Source organism: Hylobates moloch, unplaced genomic scaffold, assembly GCF_009828535.3.
Source record: "Hylobates moloch isolate HMO894 unplaced genomic scaffold, HMol_V3 SCAFFOLD_20, whole genome shotgun sequence".
Classification (NCBI taxonomy): domain Eukaryota; kingdom Metazoa; phylum Chordata; class Mammalia; order Primates; family Hylobatidae; genus Hylobates; species Hylobates moloch.
The window spans coordinates 28,966,821-28,982,786 of record NW_026652295.1 but is presented as its reverse complement, the minus strand read 5'-3'; the positions used below and the strand labels follow the sequence as shown (position 1 = coordinate 28,982,786).

The 15,966-nt window shown below is 50.4% G+C and overlaps 2 protein-coding genes and 2 pseudogenes across 4 annotated transcripts; 2 read left to right on the top strand and 2 right to left on the bottom strand.

The window, feature by feature from the left end:
- The first annotated feature begins 204 nt into the window (after positions 1 to 204).
- LOC116460063 (endogenous retrovirus group K member 25 Env polyprotein-like) lies at positions 205 to 2,291 on the top strand (annotated as a pseudogene).
- A 357-nt stretch (positions 2,292 to 2,648) lies between these two features.
- On the bottom strand, positions 2,649 to 6,442 carry LOC116460055 (patr class I histocompatibility antigen, alpha chain E). 3 transcript variants are annotated; one of them, XM_032140910.2, is made up of 8 exons: positions 6,295 to 6,441; positions 5,895 to 6,164; positions 5,374 to 5,649; positions 4,477 to 4,752; positions 4,233 to 4,352; positions 3,443 to 3,475; positions 3,294 to 3,338; positions 2,649 to 3,129 (listed from the first exon to the last, which is right to left on the bottom strand). In XM_032140910.2, exons 1-8 carry the CDS (start codon positions 6,431 to 6,433, stop codon positions 3,125 to 3,127), a joined length of 1,164 nt encoding a protein of 387 aa, XP_031996801.1. In that variant the 5' UTR covers positions 6,434 to 6,441; the 3' UTR covers positions 2,649 to 3,124. The 3 variants fall into 3 exon arrangements, with proteins under 3 accessions (XP_031996801.1, XP_058288123.1, XP_031996802.1); XM_058432140.1 differs by lacking the exon at positions 4,233 to 4,352 and having other exon boundaries at positions 6,295 to 6,442; XM_032140911.2 differs by having other exon boundaries at positions 5,895 to 6,398.
- Positions 6,443 to 8,966: 2,524 nt separating this feature from the next.
- On the bottom strand, positions 8,967 to 9,821 carry LOC116460067 (GTP-binding nuclear protein Ran-like; annotated as a pseudogene).
- Positions 9,822 to 13,584: 3,763 nt separating this feature from the next.
- LOC131382095 (synapsin-1-like) lies at positions 13,585 to 14,345 on the top strand. The gene has a single exon (XM_058432236.1). The coding sequence runs from the start codon at positions 13,585 to 13,587 to the stop codon at positions 14,272 to 14,274; it is 690 nt and encodes a 229-aa protein (XP_058288219.1). The 3' UTR covers positions 14,275 to 14,345.
- The last annotated feature ends 1,621 nt before the right edge of the window (positions 14,346 to 15,966 follow it).

Genomic DNA, 15,966 nt, shown 5'->3' with positions numbered 1-15,966 from the left:
ATCGGACTACTACTTCTGCAGAACAACATCTTACAGGTAAAAAGAACAGTCCACATGAAGGAAAACTGATTTGGTGGAAAGACAGCAAAAATAGGACATGGGAGATAGGGAAGGTGATAACCTGGGGAAGAGGTTTTGCTTGTGTTTCACCAGGAGAAAATCAGCTTCCTGTTTGGATACCCACTAGACATTTGAAGTTCTACAATGAACCCATTGGAGATGCAAAGAAAAGCGCCTCCACGGAGACGGAAACACCGCAATCGGACACCATCGACTCGCAGGATGAATCAAGTGGTGATATTAGAAAAACAGATGAAGTCACCACGCACCAAGAAGGCGGAGCTGCCAACCTGGGCACAGTTAAAGAAGCTGACACTGTTAGCTAGAAAAAGCCTAGCTAGCACAAAGGTGACACAAACCTCAGAAAAAATGCTGTTTGCAGCTTTAATGGTTGTATCAACGGTGGTAAGTCTCCCCATGCCTGCAGGAGCAGCTGCAGCTAATTATACCTACTGGGCCTATGTGCCTTTCCCGCCCTTAATTCGGGCAGTCACTTGGATGGATAATCCCATTGAAGTATATGTTAATAATAGTGTGTGGGTCCCACAGATGATCGTTGCCCTGCAAAACCGGAGGAAGAAGGAATGATGATAAATATTTCCATTGGGTATCGTTATCCTCCTATATGTCTCGGGAGAGCACCAGGATGTTTAATGCCTGCTATCCAAAATTGGTTGGTAGAAGTACCTACTCTCAATCCCACCAGTAGATTTACTTATCATATGGTAAGCGGTATGTCACTCAAACCACAGGTAATCTATATACAAGACTTCTCTTATCAAAGATCATTAAAATTTAGGCCAAAAGGAAAACCTTGCCCCAAGGAGATTTCCATAGAAAAAAAAGATTTAGTTTGGGAAGAATGTGTGGCCGATAGTGCCGTGATTTTACAAAACAACACATTTGGAACTGTTATAGATTGGGCACCTCGAGGTCAATTCTACCACGATTGCACAGGACAAACTCAATTCTGTCCCAGTGCACTAGTGAGTCCAACTGTTGATAGTGACTTAACAGAAAATTTAGACAAACATAGGCACAAAAAATTTCAGTCTTTCTACCCTTGGAAATGGGGAGAAAAGGGAACCTCTACTCCAAGACCAAAAATAATAAGTCCGGTTTTTGGTCCTGAACATCCAGAATTATGGAGGCTTACGGTGGCTTCATACCACCTTAGAATTTGGTCTGGGAACCAAACTATAGAAACAAGAGATTATAAAGCATTTTACTCTATCAACCTAAATTCCAGTCTAACAGTTCCTTTACTAAGTTGTGTAAAACCCCCTTATATGTTAGTCATAGGAAATGTAGTTATTAAACCAGACTCCCAAACCATAACATGTGAAAATTGCAGATTGTTTACTTGCATTGATTCAACTTTTGATTGGCAGCACCGTATTCTGCTTGTGAGAGCAAGAGAAGGCGTGTGGATCCCTGTGTCCATGGATCGACCATGGGAGGCCTCGCCATCCATTCATATTTTGACTGAAGTATTAAAAGGCATTTTAAATAGATCCAAAAGATTCATTTTTACTTTAATTGCAGTGATTATGGGATTAATTGCAGTCACAGCTACAGCCGCTGTGGCAGGAGTCGCATTGCACTCTTCTGTTCAGACAGTAAGCTTTGTTGACAATTGGCAAAAGAATTCCACAAGGTTGTGGAATTCACAATCTGGTATCGATCAAAAATTGGCTAATCAAATTAATGACCTTAGACAAACTGTCATTTGGATGGGAGATAGGCTCATGAGCTTGGAACATCGTTTCCAGTTACAGTGTGACTGGAATACGTCAGATTTTTGTATTACACCCCAAGTTTATAATGAGTCTAGACATCACTGGGACATGGTAAGACGCCATTTACAGGGAAGAGAAGATAATCTCACTTTAGACATTTCTAAATTAAAAGAACAAATTTTTGAAGCCTCTCAGAGTCACTTAAATATTGTGCCTGGAGCTGAGGCGTTAGATCAAGTGGCAAAAAATCTTTATGGATTAAACCCCACGACTTGGATTAAGTCTATTGGAAACTCTACTGCAGTAAATTTTGGAATTATGTGTCTCTGTTTAATCGGTTTGTTTTTAGTGTGCCGGACCAGTCGAAGAATCCTGCGCCAAAATCGAGAGAACGAACAAGCCTTCATCGCCATGGCACATTTATATAGAGGGAAAGGGAGGGAGAATGTTGCGGAAAGTCAGGGACCTTGAACTGAGGGACTGGCTGAAACCACAGCAGAGAAACATAAAATATGAAGATTTCACGGACATTTTATTAGTTCTCCAAAATTTATACTTTTGTAATTTCTTATGTTTTTACTTTAATCTCTTAATCCCATCATCTTCTTTGTACGCTGAGGAGGATCTATGTCACCTCAGGACCCTGAAATGATTGCCTTAACTACACAAATTGTTTGTAGAGGACGTGTGTTTGAACAATACGAAAACTGGGCATCGTGAAAAAGGTACGAGATAACAGCGGTGTTCAGGAAACAAGGGAGGTAACCTTGAACTGGCCGCCGGTAAGCCGGACGGAACAGAGCCATATCTTTTCTCCTTTTGCACACAAGTAGGAGAGATATTGCTGAATTCTTTTTCTCAGCAAGGAATATCCCTGAGAAAGAGAATGCGCTCTGAGGGTAGGCCTATAAACGACCCCCTTGGAGTCATGCCGCCTTTTACGGTTGAAGCCGAAGGGATGAAATAAGCCCCGGCCTCCTGTAGTGCTCCCAGGCTTATTAGGATGAGGAAATTCCTAACGAGAAGCACCCACAGGTGTGGAGGGGCAGGCCACCCCTTCACCCAGGTTCTTATTTTTAATAGAAAAGTAAGAGAACAGGGAAGGAACACAGGTCAGTGTAAGGAAGGGGGTCATGGTAGACACAGAGGTGGACTGTTTCTCTACCTCCTCACATTGTGCTAACAGGGACACAGACAGATTCAGAGGCCTTTGCAAAAAGAGAAGCCAGAGTCCCCTAAGACACAAAGGGGAGGCGTGAAGAAATCCTGCATCTCAGTCGCACACAAGGCAGCTGTGCGTCTCAGTCCCACACAAGGCAGCTGTCTCAGGCTATGGAAGAAAAGAGTCATGAAGAAATTCAGGTCAGTCATGGTAAGTGATGACACTCTGAACAGCCCACCACACACTCAAAAATTCTGAATCAAAAAATCCCCACAACCCAGTCCTGTCCCCTCTGCCCCACCCTCCACCCACTTCAGACCCCCAGATCTCACCTTTACAAGCTGTGAGAGACTCAGATCCCTGGGCACTGTCGCTCCCTGGGGTAGAACAAAAACAAGACCTGGTCAGAGCCCACAGGAGATGTGGTGCAGGAGGAATTATGGGGTGGGCGAGCTCCTCCACACTCCCGCCCCGTACTTACACTTAGCCTTAGAGTAGCTCCCTCCTTTTCCACCTGTTGGAAGAAAATGTCCTGTGAGGGGCCAGGGAGGAGGCAGGGACATAAGGTCCTAGAGGAACCTCCTAGTTTTGGATCCCAGAGAAGTTTCCAGAACTGTGACTGCAGACCCAGGGCAGGATCAGGAAACCTGAAGAAAGCAGGTGTGGGTCCTGGACCAACTGCCCTTCTGAGGTCTGTCCTCAGCAGGGACCTTCCCCTGTGACCAGTGACTGGTGGGAACAGGTCCCCATCACCACAATAGTCAAGGTGATAAATCTGTCCTTCATTGTCACAGGTGCTTTACAAAAGGGTAGGTGCGGCTGGGTGTGGTGGCTCACGCCTGTAATCCCAGCACTTTGGGAGGCCGAGGCAGGCAGATCACAAGGTCAGGAGTTCGAGACCAGCCTGGCCAACATAGTGAAACCCCGTCTCTACTAAAAATACAAAAAAAAAAAAAAAAAATTAGCCGGGTGTGGTGGCACGCATGTGTAGCCCCAGCTACTAGGGAGGCTGAGGCAGGAGAATTGCTTGAACCTGGGAGGCGGAGGTTGCAGTGAGCTGAAACCACACCATTGCACTCTAGCCTGGGTGACAGAGCCAAGACTCTGTCTCAAAAAAAAAGAGTAGGTGCTGGCACACAGGGCCCCAGGCTGGGTAGGCCCGTATGTGTGGATGGTGCTTCCCAGTAACGAGGCAGGACACACTTCTACCTAGGGTTTGAAACACCCAGTGGGACAAGAAAACTCAGACCCCACCCTTCTCCCTTCCCCACCTGAGCTCTTCGTCCACCACATCACAGCAGCAACCACAGCTCCAGAGACCACAGCTACAAAGAGAACCACCAGGCCAGCAACGATGCTCACGATGGGGATGGTGGGCTGGGAAGCCGGCTCTGGGAAAAGAGGGGAACTTAAGGGGCACTGACCCCCAGGCCTCAGCCCTGACCCTGCGGAAGGGCTCCAGAAGGGCTCCTGTTTTCCCTGAGAAGAGACATGACCTCCCATCCCCCTCCTTACCCCATCTCAGGGTGAGGGGCTCGGGTAGCCCCTCATGCTGCACGTGGCACGTGTATCTCTGCTCCTCTCCAGAAGGCACAATCACAGCTGCCCACTTCTGGAAGGTTCCATCCCCTGCAGGCCTGGTCTCCACAAGCTCCGTGTCCTGGGTCTGGTCCTCCCCATCCCGCTGCCAGGTCAGTGTGATCTCCGCAGGGTAGAAGCCCAGGGCCCAGCACCTCAGGGTGGCCTCATGGTCAGAGACGGGGTGGTGGGTCACATGTGTCTTTGGGGCCTCTGAGGGGAAGAGTCAGAAAATTCAGGCACTTTGTATCTCTCATGGGACACTCCAGCAGCACCCATGTGACCATCCTGAGAAGGAAGAGGACAATTATAGTAGGAGAAGAGGACAAAACCTTGACACCAGACTGGACTCAGGGATCTGTGATAGCCTCTTATTCCTTGGAAAGTTCTAGAATCGGGGTGAAATAGCCCAGGGTAGAAGGTGAAAAGGGATTTCGGGTCCTGGCCTGTGTGGATGCTGAGTGACTGAGAAAAGCTGGAGTCAGACCTCCAAAAACTCTTGGTGTGGAGCTGAGAATCAGGCACGAGAGAAACTCCCCCATGATTCCTAACACTGGGAGTCAAAGAGAACTGCCCATCAGTTCATTTGAAGGATGGAATCTCCAGCGAGACTAGATTCCTTAATTGCCCCTGAGAGAGGGCTTGCCCTTTAAGAGAGTCACTCTGTGGTATAGGATCTCCTGTACCTGGGGTGACAGCTCCCTCTCCTGATCTAAGGGAGGAGCGGTATTCTGGCCTCCATCCCTGTTTCTTTTACTATTTGAGGTCTGTCAGCTGTGGGCACAGTCCTAGACCAAGAAGGAGATGGGAGAGTAGCCCTGTGGACCCTCTTACCCGAGCGCTGCAGCGTCTCCTTCCCCTTTTCCAGGTATTTGCGGAGCCACTCCACGCATGTGTCTTCCAGGTAGGTTCTCTGGTGCTCCGCCTCACAGGCATCATTTGACTTTCGCTCGGAGATCTGAGCCGCCGGGTCCACCGCGGTCCAGGAGCTCAGGTCTTCATTCAGGGTGAGATAATCCTTGCCGTCGTAGGCGAACTGTTCATACCCGCGGAGGAAGCTCCCGTCGGGCCCCAGGTCGCAGCCATGCATCCACTGTAAGGTGTGAGACCCTGGCCCCGCCCCCTAGTCAGTCCCGCCCACCGAGCCCCGCCCCCGTCGCCACCAACCTGTGGGGATTTTGGCCTAAACTGAAAATGAAACTGGGTAAAGGAGCCTGGGACTCTAGCGGGTGGAGGGTCTGGGCGGGTTCCGCAGCCTTGGGGTGAATCTGGGACCCGAAGATTCGAGGGGACCCGCGCCCTCCGTGGGGAATGGGGAGGGGTCGTGACCTGCTCCCCCGGCCGGGGTCACTCACCGGCCTCGCTCTGATTGTAGTAGCCGCGCAGGGTCCGCAGGTTCACCCGGAAAGTCTGTGCGGTGTCCCTGGCGCTCCGTGTCTCCCGGTCCCAATAGTCTGGCCCCTCCTGCTCCATCCACGGCGCCCGCGGCTCCATCCTCGGACTCGCGGCGTCGTTGTCGAAGCGCACGAACTGGGTGTCGTCCACGTAGCCCACAGAGATGAAGCGGGGCTCCCCGCGGCCGGGCCGGGACACGGAAGTGTGGAAATACTTCAAGGAGTGGGAGCCTGGGGGCGAGGAGGGGCTGAGACCGGCCCGACCCTCCTCCGGGCGCGGCTCCCCGAGTCCCGCGCCCCCGCCGGGCCAGCCCCTCTCTACTCCCGGTAGAGGCCGTTTCCATCCCGACCCCGCACTCACCCGCCCAGGTCTGGGTAAGGGCCAGGGCCTCCGAGAGGAGTAAAAGGAGGGTTCCATCTGCCATGATCCCAGTCAGAGTCCGGAGAGCCTCTTGAATCTGGGTGGGGACTTTATAGTCGGGAGTCGTGGCGACGCTCATTGGCTTCTCTAGAAACCCGACACCGATCGGGAATGAGAACTGAGTCTGCGTCATGAGTATCCAGGAAGAAGTACACGACCAGGTTATGAGAGGAAATGGAAACTGCAGAGTGTGGAATCACCAACGCTCTTAAGTTTCCACACTCTGCCCTTGGGGCCTGAGACCCTGGGAGCCACGCCCGGGGACCTGGAACATTGCCCTGCGCTCTCACCTCCTGACCCGAGCGCTCTTTGTCACACTATCTCCCTGAGTCCTGGCCCAGGGACTGTGTAAATTGTGTAAATCAGTGGTTTTTTTCGTGTGTGTGTGTGTGTGTGTGTGTGTGTGTGTGTGTGTGTTGGGGCGGGGTTGGTCTCGCTCTGTTGACCAGGCTGGTCTCGAACTTCTGGACTAAAGCAATCCTCCCATCTCGGCCTCTCAAAGTGCTAGGATTACCCGCGTGAGCCACTCTGCCCGGCTTTTTTTTTTTTTTTTTTTACTCTGTCGCCCAGGCTGGAGTGCAGTGCCGCGATCTTGGCTCACTGCAACAGCCTTCTCCCGGGTTCAAGCGATTCTCCTTCCTCAGCCTCCCGAGTAACTGGAACTACAGGCGTGCGCCACCACGCCCAGCTAATTTTTGTGTTTTTAGTAGAGATGAGGTTTCACCATGTTGGCCAGGATGGTCTTGATCTCTTGACCGGAAATAACATCTCTTTAATGAAAAAAACCTAATTTTTAATTTTTCCAAAATAAACAATGTATAGGCTGGGCACGGTGGCTCACGCCTGTAATTGCAGCATTTGGTAGGCTGAGGCAGGCAGATCACGAGGTCAGGAGTTCAAGACTAACCTGGCCAACATGATGAAACCCCGTCTCTACTAACAATACAAAAATTAGCCGGGTGTGGTGGTGTGTGCCTGTAGTTCCAGCTACTCTGGAGGCTGAGACAGGAGAATTGCTTGAACTCGGAAGGTGGTGGTTGCAGTGAGCCGAGATCACACCACTGCACTCCAGCCTGGGCGACAGAGTGAGATGTCTCCGGAAAAAACCAAGAAACAAAAAACAAAAACAAAAACAAAAAAACAGGATCTGCTTCAAGAAGTTGCCTTTGTAGTCAAACCAGCTGAGACTCATTACAACCAAGAGAGCCGGCCAAATGACTTCAAAAAGACCTCATGCTTCATTGTAATCCCGTTTCCAGGCTAAATTGCACTCCCATCCGTGCCATGACAGTTGACAATCTCCATGACAATGAGTAGAAGAAGTCCTAGAAGGACCGAAAGGAAAGCTGTATTACCGGTTTGGAGAAGTTCACTGCCTGTTCCCATAAAACATATGAATATTCCTCCCCCTCACTTTTAATGCCCAACCCCTTCATTAGAGCAATCCTACATTTTAGCCCCCTCACCCCTCACTAGCCGCCTCACTAGTGGAGAAGTTGATTTGGGAGAGCTGCTCTCCTCTTTACAAGTCCTGTGCAGGAAATAAAGCTTGCTCTGCTTAAGGCTCACTTTCGGTTTCATGTATTGGCTCTGCGACTCCCAGTGAGGAAAGATCCCACCTTCTGCAGCTACCAAGATTTTTGGTAACAAGAAGAGTGATTATTTTTCATTTTCCTAAGTGTTGTTCTTGCAAAATTTTGCAAGCGTCATTCTTGGCTCATAGCATACATTCTCTTATTTACTTATTTTTTAAATTTTAACTTTCATTTTAGATACAGGGGGTGGCCGGGCCTGGTGGCTCACGCCCGTAATCCCAGTCGGGAGTTTGAGACCAGCCGGATCAATATGGAGAAACCCCGTCTCTACTAAAAATACAAAATTAGCTGGGGGTGGTGGTGCATGCCTGTAATCCCAGCTACTCAGGAGGCTGAGGCAGGAGAATCGCTTGAACCCGGGAAGCGCAGGTTGCGATGAGCCGAGATCACGCCATTGCGCTCCAGCCTGAGCAACAAGAGTGAAATTGCCCCCCCCCAAAAAAAAGAAAAAAATAGATACAGGGGGTACATGTGCCTGTTCGTTACATGGGTATGTTGTCTGATGCTGAGGTTTGGGGTATGGATCCTGTCACTCAGGTAGTGAACATAGTACCCACAGGTAGTTTTTCAACCCACGTCCCCACCCTCTCCACTCTAGTCGTCTGCAGTGTCTGTTGTACGCATGTTTATGTCCATGTGTGCTCAGTGTTTAGCTCCCAATTATAAGTGAGAAGATGCAGTATTTGGTTTTCTGTTCCTGCATTAATGCACTTCGGATTATGGCCTCCAGCTGCATCCTAGCCATTCTCTTACTTTGATTGAAGTGTATATGTTAAAAAATCTAGCCTTACACAAATATTGAGTTGAAAAATGAAGGATTTTTTTTTTTTTTTTTTAGATATTTGAAATACAACTTTATTCTGATTCTAAACGAAAAGGAATGGGAATGACAGTAACAAACAAGATTTCACCACTGAATATTGTGATGTGACTGTAGCAGTCTCAAGGAATCAACTGTGTTCCAAAACAGCTAAATATGCAGGTCCAAACAATGAAGGTATTTTTTGAATTGCCACATACACTGCGAAGCCCACTCATCTCCTTCAGCATCCCACAGATGAAGCACATGTTCCGCTTAGCTAGATAATAATGAGGTGGCACACACACTGCACCGCTGACATCACAGGACAGCTGCCTATAAAACTAGACTTCTGACACTGGGCTCCAGCTTCATTCTCACAGGTCATCATCCTCGTCCAGGAGAGCAGTTGTCTGAGCAACCTCTAAGTCGTGCTCATACTGTGCTGCCAAAGCTGGGTCCATGACAATTTCCGGTGGGGCGAGAGCAGGCATGGCAACAAATTCCAAGTTAGGGTGTCCAGTGAGCTTCCAAGCAAGCCAGAAGAAGAGCTTTTCAAAGTTGTAGTTACTTTTGGCAGAAATGTCGTAGTACTGAAAATTCTTCTTTCAGTGGAAGACAATGGATTTCGCCTTCACTTTCCTGTCCTTAATATCCACTTTGTTGCCACACAACACAATGGGGATGTTTTCACACACTCGTACCAGATCTCTATGCCAGTTAGGCACATTCTTGTAAGTAACTCTCGATGTTACATCAAACACTATGATAGCACTCTGGGCTTGGATATAATAGCCATCTCTCAGTCCACCGAATTTCTCCTGGCCGGCTGTGTCCCATACATTGAACTTAATAGGTCCTCTGTTGGTATGGAACACTAGGGGATGAACCTCAACACCCAAGGTGCCTACATACTTCTCAAATTCACCAGTCAAATGACGTTTCACGAAAGTCGTTTTTCCAGTACCACCATCACCAACCAATACAAGTTTGAAGTGGACCTGGGGCTCTCCCTGCGCAGCCATCGCGGCGTTCCTTCCAGAAGCATCTCCATGCCCGTCCGACTGAGGAAGGAAGGATTATTATTGCTGTTGTTTAGAGACAGGGTCTCGCTCTGTCACCCAGGCTGGAGTGCAGTGGCACCATCATAGCTCACTGCAGCCTGGAACTCCTGGGCTCAAGGGATTCTCTCACCTCAGCCTTCCCAGTAGCTGGAACAACATGTGTGAGCTACCATGCCCGGACTGGGAGGATTATTTTTAACAGCTTTTCATGTAATTGTGGCAATTCATATTTCACCTTACATAAAAACTGTACAAGCGGTGATTTCTTTTTTTGAAAGCAAATAATCCATTTGTAATTTTTAAAATTTTATTTATTTAAAACATTTTTAAATTTCAATAGTTTTTGGGGAACAGGTGGTGTTTGTTTACATGGATAAGTTCTTTAGTGGTGATTTCCGAGATTTTGGCGCATCCAGCACCCGATTAGTGTACACTGTACACAATGTGTAGTCTTGTATCCCTCAGCTCCCTCCCACCCTTCCCCCGCCAGTTCCCAAAGTCCATTGTATCATTCTTAAGCCTTTGTGTTCTCATAGCTTAGCTCCCACTTATAAGTGAGAACATACAATGCTTGGTTTTCCATTCCGGAGTTAATTCACTTAGAATAATGGTCTCCAACTCCATCCAGATTGCTTTGAATGCCATTATTTCCTTTCTTTTTATGACTGTGTAGTATTCCATTACACACACACACATATATATATATATATGATCACATTTTCTTTATCCATTCATTGATTGATGGACATTTGGGCTGGTTACATATTTTTGCAATCACCAATTGTGCTGCTATCAATATGCTTGTCCAAGTATCTTCTTCTTTTTTCTTTTCTTTTCTTCCTTTCTTTTTTTTTTTGAGACGGAGTCTCGCTCTGTCGCCCAGGCTGGAGTGCAGTGGCGTGATCTCATTTCACTGCCACCTCCACCTCCCGGGTTGACGCCATTCGCCTGCCTCAGCCTCCTGAGTAGCTGGGACCACAGGTGCCCGCCACCATGCCCGGCTAATTTTTTGTATTTTTAGTAAAGACGGGGTTTCATCGTGTTAGCCAGGATGGTCTCGATCTCCTGACCTAGTGATCTGCCGGCCTCGGCCTCCCAAAGTGTTGGGATTACAGGCATGAGCCACGGTGCCCGGCCATTAAGGGGATAAGTTTTAACAGTCCAGGTTCAGGGGTAGTGGAAGCTGAGGAATCGGAGGGAAAGGTAATTCAGCCAAAGGTGGATAGAGAACAGAGGAAAGAGAACAGGAAATCTCCTCTGGAGAGGAAAGAATCTGCCTTGTTGTCCTTCCTTAACTGTTTGCTGGTCTCAGTTAATTCTGTGATAGAATCTTAGAGGGAGGCAATATTTGAATCCCAAATGCACTATGAAACTTTGAAGTACCAAGTAAACTAAGCCTCCCATTCACATTAACTTTAGGACCATGGTCTTCTAGTTTTGTTTTAAGAAAGACAAGTTGGGGGAACTCAAAAGACCCCAAGGATGGCCATTGAAGATCCAAATTAACTTTGGTGTACTCTACCCGTTGATTTCAAAATGTACACAAGAGAGGACCTTAATTTTTTTCTTTTCTTATTTATTTTAATTTTTTAAAATAGAGATGAGCTCTTGCTGTGTTGCCCAGGATGGTTTCAAACTCATGAGCTCAAGCGATCCTTCCACCTTGGCCTCCCAAGGTGCTGGGATTACAGGCATGAGCCACCGATCATAAATTTTGACCAGATAGCTGACAGGAGTCCCAGAAGAGGGCCTATATTGGATGCTTTGGAATTTTGGCATCCTGTTCTGCCTCTTATTAATTTCTCAACAGCAAAAGAAAAATTCTATAATCCCTGTGAGGAAATGGTAGAGGTTGGAGAGATTTGTTTTTTGTTTTTTTTTTCTTTTATTGAGACTGAGTCTTGCTGTGTTGCCCAGGCTGGGTGCAGTGACAAGATCTCGGTTCATCGCAACCTCCGCCTCCCGGGTTCAAGTGATTCTCCGGCCTCAGCCTCCCGAGTAGCTGGGACCACAGGCATGTACCACCACAACCGGCTAACTTTCTATTTCTAGTAGAGACGGGGTTTCACCATGCCGGCCAGGCTGGTCCGGAGCTCCTGACCTCAAGTGATCCGCCCGCCTTGGCCTCCCAAAGTGCTGGGACTACAAGCGTGAGCCACCGTGCCCCGCCTCTTGGGCTTTTCTGATGAGAAAAGGTGGTGACAATACTGGGCGAATGCTTTGAAAGAAATATCAGAGGCAGCCACTTAGATACTCCCTTTCAATCCCACATACAAAAATACATCTGTGGCAGAGGCTGCTGTCCCAGCATCCCTGTATCACTACCTCCTGTAAGTTATGAAACGCTACGCAGTGGCATCTGGCCTTGGGATGTGAGCTGAAGGGACCGTGTTACTTCCAGGTGAAAGGATGCTTTCACCTCTCCTCACCTCAGTGATGGGAAGACAAAGGGAACCAGAACGCCTGGCCCACCTGTGCAAAACAACTGCTTCTCTCCAGAATGTTAGAGGAGAGTGAAAAAAGGCATCATCTTACTTGAGGCCCTGTATTTCGGGGTCTCGGAACTAGTAGTCTGTACCCTTCTCCATGGATCTAAGAAGCACATGTAGGCTGGGCGCAGGGGCTCACGCCTGTAATCCCAACACTGTAGGAGGCTGAGGTGGGCGGATCACGAGGTCAGGAGATCCAGACCACCCTGACCAACACAGTGAAACCCCGTCTCTACTAAAAACATGAAAAAATTAGCCGGGCGTGGTGGCGGGCGCCTGCAGTCCCAGCTACTCGGGAGGCTGAGGCAGGAGGATGGCGTGAACCCGGGAGGTGGAGCCTGCAGTGAGGCGAGAATGTGCCACTGCACCCCAGCCTGGGCGACAGAGAGAGACTCCGTCTCAAAAAAAAAAAAAAAAAAAGCACACGTAGCAAGGTTTGAAACCTCACAGCCCCCATTTCCCTGCTTCTCTTCTCTTAACCCTCAGTCTCAAACCTGGGCTCAAGCAATCCTCCCACCTCAGCCTCCCAGATTGCTGAGACTACAAGTGTGAGCCACTGGCCGCATTTGTCCTCAGTTTGATTCCTTCCTGACACCTGGGGACCGAGTCAGAAGCATCTGGCCTGGCACTCACTGATGGCCTAGTCTCAACCTCCCTTTCCCGCCTTAATCCCCCTTCTCACATCCTCTGCTTGTGCTCTTCTCGACACCCTTCTTATTTCTGGGTGTCCAAATCCCTGTCACACTTCCTGAACTCAAAGAAATGCCAGGCCAGGCTGGGCGCGGCGGCTCACGCCTGTAATTCCGGCACTCGGGAGGCTGAGGCGGGAAGATCACTTGAGCCCAGGAGGCTGACGATGCACTGAGCCGTCATCACGCCCTGCATTCCAGCCTGGGAGAGAGCGCGAGACCCTGTCTCCAAAAAAAAAAGGAAAGGCCAACTCCCTACTTCACCCCAGAGTCCAGCACAGGGCTGTCAGCGCGGTGAGCGCTTGCTGCACGTCTGAATGAGCCAAGTGTGGTTCCTGTTGTCATCCAGCCACGAGCTGTTAATGATTCTTACTGAACACGTGGCTTAGTCTCTCAGAGCACCAGCTAGCAGTTAAAACACAGACCAGTGGCCAAAGTTCAGGCCTCTCCGCCCCCACCAGCCGTGCACCTGGGCAACATCGCCCAACGCTCCGAGGCTCCCTCCTGGTCTCTGCAGAGGGAGGCACCGGCACCTCTGCAAGGGCCGCGCCCAGGGCTCGCGTGAAGCCGCCAGGCAGCGCTGGACCCCGCTCGATGCAGCCCAAGCCCAGCGGGAGCCTTCAAGCTTCAACTCGTCGCGCAAGTAAATTCTCCCCAGAAACAAGCGGCTCGCGGCTCAGCCTGCAAAGCCCAGCCCGGGCGCTGAACTCAGCAGTGCCAGAGCTGGAGCCCGGAGCCTGCTCTTCCCACGTCGCGGGCCCGTCTCTCCGCGGGCGCGAGGCATCCCTGAGCCCGCCCCGGCCCCCCAGATCTCCGGGGACCGGCTGTCGGGGTCCCGAGCCCGCCCCACCCCGGGTTCCGCCCCCGCCGCGGGGAACTCTGGGACTGTCGTTCCCGCCCGTGCCGGAAGCCTCGGCGCGGCAGCGCGACACGAGACTCCCCAGACCTAGCCGAACAGTGCCGCTAGCGAGGCGGGCAGAGCTGTCCGGGTGGTACCCCGCGCACCCTGTGTTCCGGAGGCACCGTGAAGAAGCCCTCCTTACGAATACACTTCAGACGGATCTGCTCGGACTCCTGATCTGGCTCCGCCATGCCGAGCGCTGGCCCCGCCTTTCGCGCGCAGGCGCAGACGCGGACGGCCCCGCGGCGCAGGCGCAAAGGCTCCTTCCCGGGCTTCCTCTCCTTAGCAACGGTTACCAAGAGACGCTCCCGCGAGTCCGCCCTAGGCGCTTGGTTCCAGGGACCGGCTCCGACTGCTGCAGTTCGGGCCTTATTTTAGGGTGAAGCCCGGGCACCCGACCCGGCTGCGCCGTAGTGGGAGGCCACGGCGATTATCCAGGTGAAGGTCTTCCAGGTGAGAGGGGTCCCCCAGGTAAGAAGGTCCTCCAGGTGGGAGTCCTTCATGTGGGGAAGTCCTCCAGGTGGAGGGGGAGGGTCCTCCAGGTGAGAGGATTCTCTAGGTGGGGGGGTCCCCCAGGTGAGGGATCTTCCAGGTAAGAGAGTCCTCCCGGTGAGAGGGTCCTCCAGGTGAGAGGATCCTTCAGGTGAGGGGGTCCTTCAAGTGAGGGGTCTTGCAGGTAAGAGGGTCCCCCAGGTGAGGGGTCTTCCAGGTAAGAGTGTCCCCCAGGTGAGGGGTCTTCCAGGTGAGTGGGTCCTCCAGGTGAGAGGGTCCTTCAGGTGAGGGGGTCCCCCAGGTAAGAGGGTCCTTCAGGTGAGGGGGTCCCCCAGGTGAGGGGTCTTCCAGGTAAGAGGGTCCTCCAGGTGCGAGGGTCCTCCAAGTGAGAGGGTCCTTAAGGTGAGGGGGTCCCCCAGGTAAGAGGGTCCTCCAGTTGGGAGTCCTTCAGGTGGGGCGGTCCTCCAGGTGAGTCTTCCAGGTAAGAGGGTCTTCCAGGTGAGAGGGTCCTCCAGGTGAGGGGGTCCCCCAGGTAAGAGGGTCCTCCAGGTAAGAGGGTCCTTCAGGTGAGGGGGTCCCCAAAGTGAGGGGTCTTCCAGGTAAGAGGGTCCCCCAGGTGAGGGGTCTTGAGGGTCCTTCAGGTGAGGGGGTCCCCCAGGTAAGAGGGTCCTCCAGTAGGGAGTCCTTCAGGTGGGGCGGTCCTCCAGGTGAAAGAGTCTTCCAGGTGAGAGGTGAAGGTGAAGGTCCTCCAGGTGAGGGTCAGGTCACTTGATCCAGGGATGTGGCTTCAGCAGGCATTTGGGTGCCTCATCTGTGTTCGGGACATGGGGACTCCGGGAGACTGAAGGAAACAAGTGCCGATGTCCATGCTGTCAAGTTCTGTGACAGAAATAAGCAGCAGCAAGTGAAAGACAGGAGAGAAGCTCTGTGAGGGGTGGCATTCAGGCTTAGCTTCTGGGCGAGAAGAGGCAGCTATGTCCGAGATTTGTTTTTTAATAGTGTGCCTAGTACAGGATTTTTGTTTTTACTCAGTGGGCAGCCTGTGATCTAATTGTCCATCCTGTGACCATTTTCTCCAGATTTTTCTTGAGACTGGTGCGCCCCCTAATGGCAATTTTGTTTATTCATGTACCAGTTTATCTTGACAACAGATAATTTGTCTTTGGGGAGACTGAAGTCTCTCATTGAATGGTGACAACAGCCCAAACAGCTTTTAAAGGGTCGACACATACCCACCTTTTTAGAAAGTAAATTTTGCTCTCAAAAGATGTTCAGAAACAGAGGCACGAAATCAAGCAACGAACTCAGTATAAGTCTCTTCCAAAGGTAATCTTTCTTCAGGATCACTTCTGACACCAGATTGTTCAACCTAAAAAAAAAAAAAAAAAAATTAGAGAAATGTTCAAATATGTTGAGTTTATTTGGGAATGAGAATGAGGATTGTAACCTGGGGTACACTGGTGGATTGCCACTCTGGGAAATATTAGCTTAGCCAGATGTAGTGGGTTGAATGGTGGTCCCCACAGATATGTTTCTGTCCTAGTCCCCAGAAGCTGTGAATGTCAAGTTGTTTGGAAAAAGGG

Coding starts and splice junctions, on each gene's coding strand:
- LOC116460055 (XM_032140911.2), bottom strand. CDS start 6,351: ATGGAACCCTCCTTTTACTCCTCTCGGAGGCCCTGGCCCTTACCCAGA. Junction 4,753..5,373: donor GGAGACGCTGCAGCGCTCGG/GTAAGAGGGTCC, acceptor TCTTCCCCTCAG/AGGCCCCAAAGACACATGTG. Junction 4,353..4,476: donor GCCCCTCACCCTGAGATGGG/GTAAGGAGGGGG, acceptor CTCTTTTCCCAG/AGCCGGCTTCCCAGCCCACC.
- LOC131382095 (XM_058432236.1), top strand. CDS start 13,585: ATGCAGCCCAAGCCCAGCGGGAGCCTTCAAGCTTCAACTCGTCGCGCA.